Genomic DNA, 16164 nt, shown 5'->3' with positions numbered 1-16164 from the left:
ACATTTCACAATCATGACATTGCTTGCAATCGTTTGAACATTTGCTCTTAATAAAATGTTCGGAAAAAATCTGCTTACCCGGTATTTGTTGGCACCTATTTGCTCCACTTGGAATCGTTTTGTACATTTGCATTTTGCTACTTGTCGTGTAACCTACAAACAGAGAACATTATTGTTGAAATATAATTCACAAATGTCTCTCTAGACTTAAATGTAGAAATTCAGTGCATGAGAGTTAGTCTCACCTCATCTTCAATTTTGTCTGCATCTGTTAGTGGTTTGTAAGCGTCTTTGTTGGGATGAAGGGCTGCCACAAACTCATAATAGTCAATGTAGCCGTCACCGTCTCTGTCAAATATGTCCGCCACAGCGCTCATCTCCAGACGACTGGTGGGGAATTCTATTGAAGAGACATTATAGTGGGAAAAAATGAGCTTTAAGCTGGCTGGGGTACCTGCTGTTCAGATAAGAGTAAGTATGTTGGACACTTACTGGAGGAGAGGATGCCCTCTATGAACTCCTGTCGGGTCACCTTGCCATCTTGATCTTTGTCAATGCGGCGGAAGAAGTCCATGACGCGAGACTTTTTGTGGTTCATCCAGCGCATGTAGCGCTTCCGCCACACGTCAAAGTCGAAGTTGGCGAATTCTTTCAACTGCACAGAAACAATAAAGAGTGAGATGAGTACAAATTGCAATCATACTGAGAGCTTCGGAAGCCCAGTAAAAGAAAACATTTTTTTTTTAAAAGATACCCATGTGATAACAAAAAAAACCCATGGAAGATAATGAGAAATATTTTCGAAATATTGACTTTTAATATCAAAATAATTACTCTAAATGTATTGGTGCATCAACATATGAGAAACTTTCACAAAAGATACTTCTACTAAAAAGATAGATACTAAGTCATTATTTTGCGATACTGTGTCCTTATTTTGTAATAAGTCATTATTTTTGAGACACTTTATGATTATTTTGAGATAATAAAGTCATGATTTGCTAAACTAAGCCATTATTGTGAGATACTTTTTCTTTAATTTGAGATAAATCTTTTTGTTTTAGATACTTGGTCTTTGCAATAATTAGCCGTTATTATGAGAAAGTTTCTCATTATTTTCAGATTCTGTGTCATTATTTTTAAGATACTTAGTCATAATTGAAGGAAGTTTCTCATTATAATGACTAACATGATATTTCTTTTCATCACAGGTTTGTGTATAGTGCTTAATTACCTCCTCCAGTCTGTCCATGGCATCATTGAGTTTCCTCCTTCTGTCCAAAGCCAGCAGCCACACGTGCTGCCACTTAGTGACCAGCAGGTTAACCCTCGGGTTCTTGGTCTCAATGGGAGGTTGCGTCGCTGACGCATACATCGTTTGTGTGGGAGATCGTTTTCCTGTTAGTGAAAGACAAAAACCTTCATGGTGACTGTGCTCTCATCAGGCGGAATAGATGAGCAGTGACATCATTCCAGGTGCTAAAATGGACGAGATGAGGATGTCGCGTCACCCTGCGGTGACTAAACACTGGGCCAGATGGCTCAGGTCATGCTATGTCGGCGCTAATTGTGGGATACATACTTCCAGTTCTTCCTTTGTCGAGCACCGGGATTTGAGACTGGACTGGGGGCTCCACAGCAGCCTTCCTTTTGTGTGTCTTGGTGATTTTGTCAACATCTGGTTGCTTCCTGGTCATTTCCTCCATGAACGCCTGCAGGAAAAAGCAAGTATGTTTCCAGTTCAGTTCATGTTCAGTCAACTACTGTAAAAGAATGTGTTTTATCTGCAGTTTTACTTTACCTGGTGTTCTGCTATGAGAGCTTTGACCTCCTCGATCTCCTGTGGCAGCTGCTCCTTGTCCTTATCGTTGAGGTTGGTCTCGGCCCACTGTAGCCAGGTCAGCAGATTCTCCAGCAGCTCCTGAGTGGCTAACAGCTCAGTGAGGGCCGCTGCCAGTCGCTGCTGGTGCTGCCTCGCCCACGCCTGCACCTGTTCCATTTACATTAAACACATTACTCACACTGAACATTGACAGAGCAACTCCCGTTGTGTGATGATGCACACATATGCAACCACAAAAAGTGAATTTTGTGTGGAGAAAAAAAAAGGCCAGAGGAGGTCTATTGTAGCTTGAAGCATCCAGATTGTGTAATTGTACTCCGTCATACCTGTGGGTATGACAGGCATGTACGCAGCTGTGAACTGACCTCTTCAAGCCGGGCTTTAATGATGGTGTTCCAGTGTTTGATGGTTGTGATAGAGTCTGGATGGCAGATGGTCAGAATAGCCTCTCCCATACTGGTTGCTTTATTTAGAGCCGCTCGCTTTTCCTCCAGTTTCTTCATGAACTCCTTAAAAAAAGCAAATGGGAACAAGATAACATTTACAACTGGATTATTTTCTGCAAACATTAAAATGAGGCATTGCTCATGATTTCACTATTGGATCAAGGCAGTGCGATTTTAGTGAGATGAAATCATAGCTGAGATAAAAAAAAACAAACACTGGTGACATGACATCTACTTAGAATCAAACTCTTGAAGGTTTACCCAAGAAAAGATGCCAGTATTGTACATTTACTTATTAACTGTCAAAATGTAAAATCTAAATAGAAATATAAGAGATCAGATGAAATTCTCACCTTTCACTTATTTATTTAGCTCATATCTCAATAACAAGATGATGGATAAGATAAGGCTGCGTGTCTAAACACATAAGTATTTTTCATTGTGATGTCAGCTAAATAAACAAGTGAAATGTGAGTATTTTGACTTTCTCAACTTGAAATTTAAGATGTGCTACCTCACCACATTTTTGCTGATTGGATTATGGGTTTAGCACTTCTCTGAGAGTTCCATTGTTGAACCTCTTTTGCAAAAATAACATAAATATTAGCATTGCTTGCCTTGTGTTGTTCGATAAGCGCCTGGAGAGCCTCCTCATCGTCAGGCAGGGTGCCGTGGAACCGCAAACTCTGCTCCGCCTCAGCCAGCCACTCCAGCAGGATATGAACAGTGGAGTGAAACTCCTCAGCCTGCAGCCAGAGGACACAGATCAGTCAGGCTCACACAGCCACGTTACCTCCTGTCTAACCACTGTAAGGGCTTCACAGTACCTGACACAGGGCCTGCTCCAGTCGGGCCTGTTTGGACACAGAGAGGTTGCACACCGTCTCCCAGCGAGTGCCCAGCTCCTGCATCTGGACTTTGACCCAGGACGAGTCATCGTGACTGCTATCCACCAGCTCCCTGGCTGAACGTTTCAGGGCCTGAACGCTCACTGTCCTTTTCCCCAACTCCTTCTGGAAAACCTGCAGCGACCAACGGCACAGTCAAAACACATGAATCAAAACACAACTTACTAACTCACTTACTCACGTTTAAAGCTTTAAATGGCCTTGCTCCTATTTATATCTCTGATCTTCTGGTCCCCTATGTCCCAATGCGTACATTAAGGTCTGTGGATGGGGCTCTACTGGTGGTCCCTAGATCCCGGCTGGTGACCAAGGGTGACCGGGCATTGGCTGTTAGGGCCCCACGTCTCTGGAACTCTCTACCCCTTGAGGTCAGACAGGCTACATCACTAGCCTCTTTTAAATCCCTACTGAAAACTTTCTTTTATCGCAAAGTCTTTCTAACAACTTAATCTCTTGGTTGTTGTTTTCTCCCCCAGCTCGTGCAACTTTCTATGTTTTGACATTTGTGATTCCAACTAGTCTGCATTGCACTTTACTTTGCTTTGTTGTTTTATTGTAATTTTTTCTGTCTTCCACTATGTTTTTATTTCTTGCCTGTAAAGCACTTTGTAACTTTGTTAAGAAAAGTGCTATACAAATAAAGTTTATTATTATTATTATTAACTGGTTTAAGATTAGTGTAATTGAGGCATTTTTTGCAACTACATTTAAATTAAGAAGAGAAAATCCACTTGGGGATTACAACATTTAGCTGTTGGTGCAACAAGAATGATTTCTGTTGCTGATGTGGTGCAGGTATTATTAATAATAACATTGGGAATGAGAGAACATAACGTTCAGACATGTTTGCTGGATGCAAATCTTCAAAGAACTCTCGATGGAAAGGTAGGACAGTGGCAACCCTTTTGTTGTCTGGATTTACAGTCCAACCCTGGTGTGGTTTAAGTCTCCTTTGGTGTCTATTGTGATGACAATCACCCATGAAAGGAGAGGGTTGTGTTAATACAGCGGTGAAAACTTCTATGCTTTTGAAGTTGAGTTTCGATGCTGCCACTAAAGACTTTTTGACTAGCAGAGCAACAAAAGCTTTGGGTCTTGCTGTGATGTCGTGCACTGTTGGTTCCCACCTTGTGGTTGTCTATCAGGTTGAGAACCAGGTCTATGTCTCCGTGTACGGGCTGGTCCTCAGCCAGCTGAGGTTCCACTCTGTACAGCCAGTCAATGAGAGCCTGGAGAGCGTCTGTAAACTGGCCGGAGAACAACAGGGCCTCCTCGAGCTTGTTTTGTCTGCGGGAGCACAAATTATTCACAGTGAATAAAGACTGCACACACTAGTTGATTATGTTGAATACAACAAAGGATATTGTAAGATATATCGTTACCTTTCCACTGATTTACCACAAACGGTGTCCCATTTGTCCCTCAGTTCACTCAGCATGTCATCCAGCTTCTGCTTGTCATCCTGAAGGGAGGTCTTGTCTTTCAGGGAGCGGCCTGTTCGGATGGTGGTGTCGTACACTGAGTGTTTGCTGCCAACAGCTTTTTGGAACTCCTGTGTACGAGAAACAGTGTCATTAACCCTTAATAGGGCACTCATTGAAATACTTGCAAATTCCAAATTTCAACCCTAGAGAATATTGGAGGATATTACATACAGCCAGAATGTGTAAAAAAAAAACATACGGACCAGGGGGAGGGGGGTAATATTTTGAGAAAAAAGTTTATGAGATTAAAGTGGCAAATCTACGAGAAAAAAGTTCCTTTTTTTCCACTTTTTTCGCGCAGATTTGCCACGTTAAATCTCTTAAATCTGCAACTTTTTTTCTTGTAGATTTGCCACTTTAATCTAGTAAATTTGCGACTTTTTTCTCGAAATATTATTTTATTTATTACTCATTTATTACTCATTTAAGATACCTGCTGAAGTTACCAAATATAGTTCTTTGCCTGATAAAGGGTTAAAAAGCTCCATCATCCAAACAATCAGTGGTGGAAAAAGTATTCAGATCCCTTACTTAACTAAAAGTACTAAAACCACAGTGTGAAACTACTCCACTACAAGTAAAAGTACTGCATTCAAAACTTACTTAAGTAAAAGCACAAAAGTATCAACATAAAAATGTACTTAAAGTATCTGCAGAATGGCCACTCTCAGATTGTTATCTATATTCAAAATATACAATTAGATTATTTGTAATGATGCATTTATGTAAGCAGTGTTTTAATTATGTAAAGGTAGGGCTTAATATACTATTATAAGGTTTTATTAAAAAAAAGTCTAATCACTTTAAATGTATCATAATTGTAATGTTAAATCTCGACCTGAAAAATAAATAAAGCTGTCAGCTAAATGTAGTAGAGTAAAAAATACAATATGTGTATGAAAATGAAGAGGAGTAGAAGTTTCAAGTACTTGAGTAAATGTACTTTGTTTATTGGATTCTTTTAAGTCTTGTGGTTTAAATGTGCAGGGTTACAGTGAACCTCCTCAGATTTTCTTCCTCTACTCTTGGCATGTCGGATAGTATCCTAATCTGTGTGTGTTTTGTGATTAAGGAGACGGTATTCCATGAGGGAAACAAAAAAGGGGTCAAAACTCAACAGCCACTGCTCCACAGAGATTAAAAGTATCTAAAAGCAAGGTCACTTCTAATACATTTGCTCCATCCTGGGATTATGATAGGATTAACACAATATCCCCACATTACGCTGCAGAAACAACATGAAGGGACTGTATATAACACAGGCAAATGCACGACTAATGCATTCTGTAGATACTGTAATTCCCATAAATAGCTTTCACTGCTGGACTCGTCTGCTTCCAACACTCATATATTACACATAAAGCTGCCTCATTATTCTCACTTGTAACAAAAAAAAACAGTTTGGATGCAGAGTTGTTTTTGTTGAATGAATGAAACTCCTCTGTCGAAGGTGCCTTGTTATTTTAACTTTTATTCTCTTCAGCGTGATAGGACGATGCTCACCTTGTGCTGCGCCAGCTGCGTCTTGATTTTGTCTGGATCGTTGGCAATTTCCACCTCCGAGTCCAGAGTCTTCTCAGACTCATCCAGCCACTCCATCAGTTTATTCCAAGTTTCATGGAACTAATGAAGTATAAAGAAACAAACAAAGCATATTGAAAAAGGTATTATTTCACTTGATTTATGGCCGGGACCTGCTAAATGTTCACATGATTAGCTTTTCAGGCCCAGAGAACAGAAACGGGCCAACGCTAATGAAAACTCTGTAATAAGCTGCAGAGCTTATATGAAACAGGCTTAATATACAGTTTCCAGAGCTTTTCCAATGATAATAAAAGTCCTAAAAGCAGTGAAAGGAAACCGATTTCAAATTCTGTACCTGTTTGGCTCTCTTCCTGGCGTCATCCAGCAGACGACCTCGCTCCACAGACCGCTGCACCAGCTTCTCCCAGCGGCCCTGCACACTGAGCAGCAGGTTCTTGATCAGGACCACGTCCTGTTTCTGGCTAAAGTACTTCAAATGGGTTCCTGTCTTGTCCAGTTCGATGATGTGATCCCTGTGGGCGTTCACCTCTGTCACAAACATCTGCACGGCACGGAGAGGAGAGAGGGTTTAGGTCAGGTATTGTAAGACCAAAAGGGAGTACAGCAGAGTTAATGTAATTTGACTGTTGTGCTAATGACCTTCTGAATGATTAAACAGATGGAGTCTTTAAGTCAATGTTGGCTTATGCAAAGCTGCTACAGGCCCTTTTGGCAGCAAGTAAAAAAATCAATTACAAGAAAGTGGCTTAATCGAGGATCACCTACACTGGAAGATTGGTATGGAAAAATTAATATTTACATTTGAAAAACTAGCCTATTCTTTGAGGATCCAAAAACATCAATTCTTCAATTTTTATTATATTTATACATTTATATTTGGGATGAATGGATTGACTTTATAACCCCAATGCAAGCAGACTTTGTATAACTCCAATAATTTTATTTTCTTTCTCCCTTCCTGAACTCTTGGTTCAACTGTCTATAGTTAAGTACTTAACAATATGTGTGAAGGTCAAGCACAAAAGCTGTACAATAGTAGTAGTAGTCAGGATGATACATATGTTGGTATGTGGTGTTTCATATGAATGTGTGAAAATATCAGGCCCATATGTGTCGAATTAACATTTATTCTGGGAAGTGAAGATCGTGAATTGAGTTATGTTTGCTTCCTCCTTCCTTACTAACCACAATTAGTAGAGAATAGAGTCTGAAAACAAAATGATTCCAACTTCATGTGAAAAACTGGAAAATGGTTAATTGGTAAATCATTGGAATTATTTGTGTGCACTTTATAATATCACCTTTTTTTTCAAACATGTTTTTATTAAACTTTTTCTTGCAAAGCAGAAGCGACAGAGATAACAGAAAACATGTCACTAATAATAGTGTACAAAATACAGACATTTAAGCCTGGCATAGTAAAAGTGAAAAAAAAAAAAAAGAATAATAATAATATCACCTTTTCAAAAAAAAAGTTTGGCTTGATGGCAAAGCTGAATGGTGACTTAGTAAACCTTAACTGCAATTTTCTATATGACAGACTACAACGGATGACATTTAATGTCATCAGGATTTTATTTCACTTCAGAGGTTGTGTAACTGTGCAAAAATTACCTTATGCTCATCAATCTGAAACATGATGGTGTCCAGTATGAGGGAGGCCGGTGAGACCATGTTCAGCGTCTGCTCTGCCTGGGTGAGCCAGTTGATGAAGTCCTGCAGAGAGTTGTGGAAATCTGTGGCGAGCGTCAAGGCTTCTTCTAGTTTCACCTGTAGACACAACACATCATCAGGCATAGTTATATAAATGATCCTGTTGTATCTTCACTATAAAAAAAAAAAGCTGTTATAACCGGTAACATGCTGCTGAAAACAAACCGCCTGGTTGCCACAACACTAGATTAAGAGGAAGGAAAAAATAACAATTACACTTCAGTTGTGCCGAACATGACCTCTGTCTAAACAGAGGAAGTTACCATCTCTGGAGAGGCTGGTGGTGCAGCATAAAGGGAATGATGAGCTTTTAATTGAATGAGAGAAACATCCACAGTGACTGCATCGCTGGAAAACATCCATTTGTTGCTACAGCCGGGGTCACTGGCACAGGCTCAGTAAATGACCATAAATGCTTTGTTAACGACATTACAGACCTATTATATATGTGGATAATAATGTGTTTCACTCATATGATAAGAGACTTGCGAAATAGAGTAGAATTGTAGTGCAGTGGTTTCCAACTGGTCCAAGGTTTCCCCACAACCCTGTAAGATGAACCTCTACATCGATTCCCAGCTTCCCATTTTCAAATGTTTAAAAGTGGATATTGTTACATTTTTTATACAGTTGAACTGTCATTACTTGTTCTTATCAGCAATCTTACTAATTAAGCTAAATGTTGCAACAGCTTCTTAACTAATGGTACTTTGAGATATCTATTTCAACTGTTAATCAGTTCAAACTGACAATAACTGCACTGTAATGTAGACCAACTGTGCAATATCAGGATTTTCCAGTACTTCAATCAGGTGTGTTATCATTCATTTGTGCAATATCAATGCTTTTCTGTGTATTGGTGCAATTTTCAACTGGTCTATATTGTATATATTGTTCCTATTTTTTTACATTTCTTCTTATTTAAATTAATACTTTCATATTTCTTGTTAATATTGCTTGTTTACTCTTTATTTATATTTTATTGTTGCTTCTTTCTATTTTTCCTATACACTTTTTGCTGCTGTAACCCTGAAATTTCCCCATTTATCCATTAATTTTAACTAAATATTTCAACATTTTTTAAATATTGTTACTTTTCTGGCTAACTATTTTAACCATTTATTCTTTAAATTATACAATGCTTTTAACTATTTAATATTATAACCATTACTTTAATTAAAACCCTTATTTATTTCTACTCATTATTTTTAGCTTTAGTGCTTGCCTGTTAACTAGTTTTCACTCACACTTATATAACTGCAGTATTACGGTGTTAACTTTGACTTAATGTTCATATGTGGGCACATTATTTTTGATCAAATCATCGTTTATTTTTCAAATTAGTTGAGCTACTCCACAATCTTTCCAAGTACCCCCGGGCAACTGCAGAGTTTATTCAGATAATAAAATAAATGAACTGTATTACTTGAATAAAGTCTCTTCTGCTTGGAAAATGTGTTCGACCCTCTGCGCTGGAGAAGCGTCACACTGCTGAAGAGCGTTTGGCCGACAGCTGCGACTCTGTGTGGCTCTAAGATTTATCTAGACTTTGAATTCCTGGGAACAGGACCAAAGTAAATAGGAAGTAAAAGCAAAAAGTTACAGCAAACACTGAAGCAGCCAGAATGAGGAGCTCCATATCTGGAGCGAGAGTGGTAAGGGAGAGGAGATTTATCTTTTAGTCATATTAAATATTGATGTTTATTTATTGTAGCTACAAAAGTGAGGAAATGTCACAAAGGAATAAGACATAAATATGATTTCTAAAAAGAACAGGGTGACTGATGATTCTTTATGTTGGCTTAATATTAGCTTAGCTCTAGTATTTTTTTTTGTCCACTTGTCAACTGTTCACTGTGGCAACATACTGTATGAGACGCAGTTGTTCCGCACTGACTCACACAGTAACTCGCCTGCTGTGATCTACAGTTAACCACATCCTGCGTGCCCGTGCCAGCACGCCGTCCTTACACCATTTATTATCGACACCGGGATTAGAGGCTTACAAACAAGTCATGGCTCAAGTGTATGTCAGCGATCTCTCACTGAGACAGAAAGCTGTGAATCAGTAAGCTGAGAGCCGTGTAAGTCAACCATCCTCACCACAACTCCATACCTTTCTCTCAGCGACCTTCCCCTGCACAGCTTCCCATTTGTCCTTGAGGTTGGCGAGGTCCTGCTCCGTGTTGCTGTCTGGACCCTCAGGTGTCATGGCGAGCAGCTGTTGACCCTTGTTCAGCAGCTCCTGATACAGCTCCTCCTTCGCCTCGAAGGCAGAACACAACTCCTGCAAGAAGAAGAAGACACAAAGACATGACGCTTTTGTCGAACAGACTAAATTACAGCTCTGCTTTAGCTTTGGATAACAATATGAGAGTCTGCACTGTCCGAAGTGTGATGAATTTATCAGTGCACTTTAGTTTTATGTTGCTCCAAATCTACTCCAAAAATGGTAAAAGAAGTAGACTTTGGAGGCATGTTCCCACAAGTAATCCCTCTGTTTTTTGTTGCATAAAAAGACATTTCTTCGGGGAGAGTTTGTTGTGAAAATGTCTCTGGTTTCTCCATTAGAGAAAAAAGCAAAACAAAGACGGGAAACATTCCCAAATTCATTATAGTCAGACACGGCTAAATCAATTTTACACGCTTTAAAGGCTTTTTGTAATCTTCTGCAGGGGGATGCAAGTAGTGTATTTTGTAGTGTCATTTAATTTTCACACTTCAGATAAAACACAGAAAAGACATCGTCGTCTCCTTACAAGCCAGCCATCTGTATGAGGCCTTTCATATTGTTAAACACATACCAGATGGGCGTTAAGCTGCTCCCGGGCCGTGTCTGGTAAGCCTCCCACAGCCTTTGATGCCAACAGCTGACGCTCTGTGTCTTTCAGCCATTGCTGCATATCTTCTATCTCACCATGGAAACCTTGGGCCTACAACACAATACAACCTGAGTCAGGACAAAAGGTGTCACACACACGCATTGTTTGCAACCTATGGCTCAGAGAGGAGGATGTCTGAGTTATTAATTCCTTGGATCATTTAAGATGGCTATTAAGAAATATAAATTAAAGAGTGATACAATGAGACCTTGGATCAAAAATCACAAAAATAAGAAAATGTTGCTTATATTAAAAACTGATGTACCCAATAAAACCGTATCTTATTACATTTTTGGCCATTTTTTTCTGATAAATACTCTCATCTATAAAAACTGTTTTCAACCTGGGGCAGATTATGTGTTTTTGAAGAAATATTTCAAATATTTATTGAACAAGACGGACATTTTTCTATTTCTAATATCCGCCCTCACATCAAAGCACCCCGCTAAAGGTCAAAGTTATGAATAGAAAAGGAGGGGGGCTGAGAAAGGGCTAACTCCTCCAAAAACAATTTATGACTGACATAACTTACTTGCTCCCCTGGGAGAGAAGAATGAAGCTTATTAAACATGAATAATGACAAAAAAAAGAGTTGTGATGTAAGTAATGTTCATACCTGCAGCAGAGCGCTCTCCAGTTGGTGCTTCCTCTGCTCTGTCTGCTCCAGGATGGCTTTCCAGCGCAGGTTCAGGTTCTCCAGTTTGCTCTGCAGACTGGAAGCTTCCTCTCCAGCGCTGGACTCCACCAGATCTTTACCGGCCTTATTGACCGTCTCAACAGTCGCCTTGTGAGCCAGCACGTCATTCTGAAGAACCTGGAGAGATAAAGCAGCCAGAAGTTCATTTTGGATGATAAATCTGCTGCCTGCTTGTCGTTTTTGATGCTCATTTGCTAATCTGTTTGGCTACTGATACATGTTAGCATCTTTTGTCGTACATGGTGCTTGGCGAGCTCTATCTCCACAGCTTTGGGGTCTCCTCCAGCCTTCCTCTGGTCATTGAGCAGCTCCTCGGTGTGGCTCATCCAGGCCAGCAGCTCGTCCAGTGCGTGCTGGAACTGGCCCAGAGCCAGAAGGCCTCCCTCCAGTTTGTGCTGGATTAATGACAGATTAAACCATTAGATATTGCAGCGTGTGAAAGCCCTTGACAGGCACACAATACAACATATTCCACAGCCTGTTTGAGCCATTGTCGAGTCTATTTTATAGTTCATGACAAGCTGGAGATGTAAATTACAAATGTAATTCATATAGAGTTATTACATACTAGTACCATCTCAAGTGTCTATAATGTTAACGATCAATTCATTGATTAATCGCTTTGGTTTTATACATACTTGAGTTTGTTTTGATGATGGATACTTTTATTTTGAAAGGACGAAAAGAGACTTCCTGTCGATCTTAAAACTAAATCAAGTGAGATTAAACTGTAAAGATAATGTCAAGGAGTTCAATGTTTTATGTTTTGGCCCCCGAAGAGGTATGAGGTTAGTTTTCACAGTAATCTTCATATTTAAGTGTGTTTTGTGTTTCAATAAGTTTTGGATAAAATAAAACCTAGTAATTCATGCTAGCAAGGTTTGATACAGTAAGCTAGCTTTGCTCAAATTAATACTATTTATGTGTGTTTTCTAAATGTTATTGCTACTTTCAGTTTGCAAACTGTAGCTTTATCCAACTAAATTCTCAATTTAAAAAATACACAGATTGATTAAAAATCAATCAATGGGATTTTCAAAAAGGTGTTCAAAAAACACCTTATTTTTACTCATAAAATTTTTCTGAATATACTTGTGTTCACCCTTTATCTGAAACGCTCTGACAGAAAAATAATTAAAAACCTAAGAGGTCCCCTTTAAACATCATATTTCCGCATTGAACAGTGTGAATGAAGCTTTCCCTCCACATGTTTCCCTTTCCTGACCTGTCGGCTGATGATCTTCTCGTCCAGGTTGTCCCAGAGCATCTTGAGCTCGGACATGGGCTCCTGAATGGCGCTGCGATCGGCCTCCTCCGTCACCTTCTTCAGCAGGAGGCTTGCCTGGTGGTTGAGGCGCTCCATCTCAATCTGCAGCTGGTACGCTTCTCCTTTGAACTCCTGATACATTGAGCGCATATAGTGGTACAACCCAATCAGTCAACACAAGTACAAAGCTCTGTGGACAATACATATGACTCTACTGACTGTGCTTTTCTGCACAAGATTTGTCTTATTGGACATCAAAGAGAATGTGTATACTTTATGAAGCTACATTTACAGAGCTTTTGTAGCACCTGGGGCAGGTGGACATGCACTGAATATAAACACGGCTGATATAAGACAGAACCTCTGTTACAGTAGAGTTAAAGTGAACTAGAAGAATATTCTGCTGTTGTATATTTAGACACAAATGCAACACTTTACCTTGAGCTCTACAATCTGCTGCTTGACAGTTTCCAGGTCTGTGCCTACGGGTGTCATTGAATCCAGTTTGCTCTCCAGAATGTCCACCCAGTCAAACATACCCTGCGTAAAACGTGGGAAACCATTGTTATTGAGAGAAAACAAAGCTGAGTGCACAGGAGTCATGTTCCACATCTAGTGTCAAGTTATGCACTCAGTCTTACAGTCGCTCTGTGGTGAATCTATACTGTCGACAAATTAGATGAACAAACACAATGAAAATTAAAAACAATTGTGATGTTGTATTTTTTCTTAATCGTATCGTAAGTGTTTGTATATGTATTTTGTATATTGTACGTATTTTTATTTTTTTGTTTGTTTGTTTTTGTTTTTTTGTTTGTTTGTTTTTTGTTTCGTAATTCTCTGCTTTTCTACATCATGGTCAGGGGACTACAGATGAAAACTAGCCTTCTGGCTAACTCTGGCTTTTTTAACCATGTATAATCATGTGTTTTATGGAATTGCACTGTCCCCTTTTAAATAAATTAATAGAAAAAAAAATAGAAATGAAAATTAAAAACAAGACCTAAACTTAAATACGATCATGTTAAAATGAGTGTGATCCTTAAAGTTAGTACCTTTTAAACCATTAAACAATCTTCTTCATAAACAGAGTAAAAGTTTGAGCCAAAAATAGCGCAGCACTGTGGTTAGTGTTTATTGTCTCAAAATTAATAGGTCTCCCATAAAATGTTCTATCACTTCAGTCAAGCGCAATAAAAAAGCACTGTGATCTGTGGTTACCACTTAAAAACTGTCTGGCTCACTGTGTGTTTAACTTTTCTCCATGAACAAGTTTGTTCTATTAAAGACAAATAAAAAATTACAGTAATGAAATGTTGTAGATGGAAGCCATTTTCTGTAGAAGTGCAATTCATTCACTTGAGAATAAAGGTATTTGCCATGTTTTTCTGAATAAATGAGATAACTACCTCAGAATTCTGTTAAAAGCTTTCATGATAAAGAAAAAAAACTGAATTAATGAGATAATTATTTCATGAGGTAATAATAATACATTTTCAAGCAAAATATTCTGCCCTTGATTTTCTGAATTAATTAGATAAATAGCAGATTTAAATAATTATGAGATCATTTTCTCATTAATTAAGAAAAAAAAACAGGGCAAAAAAAGAAGTTTGGTAAGCCATTGACAAGCCTTGAAATCATCTTACTGTGTCACACTTCATTCAGAGAAGTATTTCAGATTCAAATTCAATGAAGCGATGATTAAAGTACCTGAAGGCCATCCTGGAACTGCACAGCAGCCTGCATGGCTTCTTCCAGCCTCTCTACTCTCTCCTTCCACGTCTTATTGAGATTTTCCCATGCTGAGTTCACCTGGAAAAATTACACACAAGAGTACTTCAACACAAGCCAAATGCAGGCACGAAAAACAGCACTGACACTCCAAGCTATCAGCAAGTAGAGAAGAAGAACTTTTCGATAAGAATGTTATCTGATACCTCATCAACACTTTTCTTTATCACAGGTTTATCAGGTTCCCCGCAGGCCGTCATGAGCTCTGCACCCTGGTTTCGAACCACATCGAGCTCTTCCTGCAACCCATCAATCTCCTCTTTAAATCCCTGCAGAAACCAAACCAAACAAAAGCTCCTTAGGTCTTATTCACCCACTGAGTGATCTAGTAATTTCATTTTGAGGATATGTCTACCTCGACAAACTCCTGCTGCTGTTTGACGACTGAAGGGTCGACCCCGGGTTCCTCCAGCTCTCTCAGCAGGTCCTGGCTGTCTTTGATGGTGACGATTAGAGCGCAGTGGTCGCACCAGAACTTCTCCGCCAGGTCCATTACATCCAGCAGCTTGGCCTCCCGCTCCTCTACTAAAGCCTGGATGTCGGTCCAGAGGAACACCATCTGGTCCAGTTTGTCTTGAACAACTAGGATAGAGAATAAATCAGTTAAAATAAAACACAGAGTACAAACAGAAGACAGCAAATATCAGCATGCATTCTAGAGGTGGGGGGAAAAATCAATTCAGCATAGTTCGCAATATTTTGCGTGGCAATATTATAGCGATTCATGGCCGCTAAGTATCGATATTTAAATCAAATCAAATCAAACTTTATTTATTTAGCACTTTTCATACATATAAATGCAACACAAAGTGCTTTAAAAAAATAAGAATAAAAACAGACAATAAAAATGACAAAACCCAACCCTCCCATTCACATCTGTATGTACACATACACAAACATGCACACACACGCACAAAAACACACACTCAGCACATATTGATTGACAGTGTAGAGACATGGCAAGGCACCGAGGATCCAGATGAGGAAAAAGCAACCTGTGGGAGCATCCACACTGAGAGGTGGCAGAGCCCACAGCCATAGAGGACGCCGTCACAGAGACCACCAGGACCCGGGTAGACCGGGGCGGACTCCACACATGGTGCAGAGCCGCCCAGACCCCCGGGCCCAGGGAGTCTCCAAGACCACATCCCCATGGGCAGACTGAACACACACCCCAGTGCGGAGGCCCCCATGAGGGAACACTGGAGCTAAAAACTAAAAGACTAAAAGACAACAGGACAGGATAAAAACTAAAAGACTAAAAGACAACTGGACAGGATAAAAACTAAAAGACTAAAAGACAACTGGACAGGATAAAAACTAAAAGACTAAAAGACAACTGGACAGGATAAAAACTAAAAGACTAAAAGACAACTGGACAGGATAAAAACTAAAAGACTAAAAGACAACTGGACAGGATAAAAACTAAAAGAGATTTAGCATTCCAGCGGGCCAGCAGTATTTTTGCCGTTTTTTTTCCGGAGGCCATAGCGTCACTTTTAGGAATGTACTGGAGATACTCATATGAAACTAGAAGATCTAAGGAATCTATAGGTTCAGGATATCATGTCGGGGAGTTGTTAAA

At 39.4% G+C, this 16164-nt stretch overlaps 1 protein-coding gene across 5 annotated transcripts in view; it reads right to left on the bottom strand.

Moving 5' to 3' along the window:
• dst (dystonin) overlaps positions 1-16164 on the bottom strand; it is a 136770-nt gene that overhangs the window by 9318 nt on the left and 111288 nt on the right. For all 5 annotated transcript variants that reach the window (XM_059359820.1, XM_059359816.1, XM_059359817.1 and 2 more), the window contains 23 exons: positions 14935-15161; positions 14726-14848; positions 14499-14600; positions 13224-13325; positions 12744-12917; positions 11758-11913; positions 11438-11635; positions 10744-10872; positions 10056-10226; positions 7841-7996; positions 6561-6767; positions 6185-6304; positions 4580-4749; positions 4325-4484; positions 3117-3311; positions 2907-3035; positions 2209-2352; positions 1802-1990; positions 1583-1712; positions 1235-1398; positions 493-655; positions 246-400; positions 79-153 (listed from right to left, as the gene is read on the bottom strand). In XM_059359820.1, the coding sequence (XP_059215803.1) occupies positions 79-153; positions 246-400; positions 493-655; positions 1235-1398; positions 1583-1712; positions 1802-1990; positions 2209-2352; positions 2907-3035; positions 3117-3311; positions 4325-4484; positions 4580-4749; positions 6185-6304; positions 6561-6767; positions 7841-7996; positions 10056-10226; positions 10744-10872; positions 11438-11635; positions 11758-11913; positions 12744-12917; positions 13224-13325; positions 14499-14600; positions 14726-14848; positions 14935-15161 (3539 nt within the window). The remainder of the gene's footprint in view (positions 1-78; positions 154-245; positions 401-492; positions 656-1234; positions 1399-1582; positions 1713-1801; positions 1991-2208; positions 2353-2906; positions 3036-3116; positions 3312-4324; positions 4485-4579; positions 4750-6184; positions 6305-6560; positions 6768-7840; positions 7997-10055; positions 10227-10743; positions 10873-11437; positions 11636-11757; positions 11914-12743; positions 12918-13223; positions 13326-14498; positions 14601-14725; positions 14849-14934; positions 15162-16164) is intronic.

This window comes from Centropristis striata, chromosome 20 (assembly GCF_030273125.1).
Source record: "Centropristis striata isolate RG_2023a ecotype Rhode Island chromosome 20, C.striata_1.0, whole genome shotgun sequence".
NCBI classification, from domain to species: domain Eukaryota; kingdom Metazoa; phylum Chordata; class Actinopteri; order Perciformes; family Serranidae; genus Centropristis; species Centropristis striata.
This window is presented reverse-complemented; position numbering and strand designations above follow the sequence as displayed.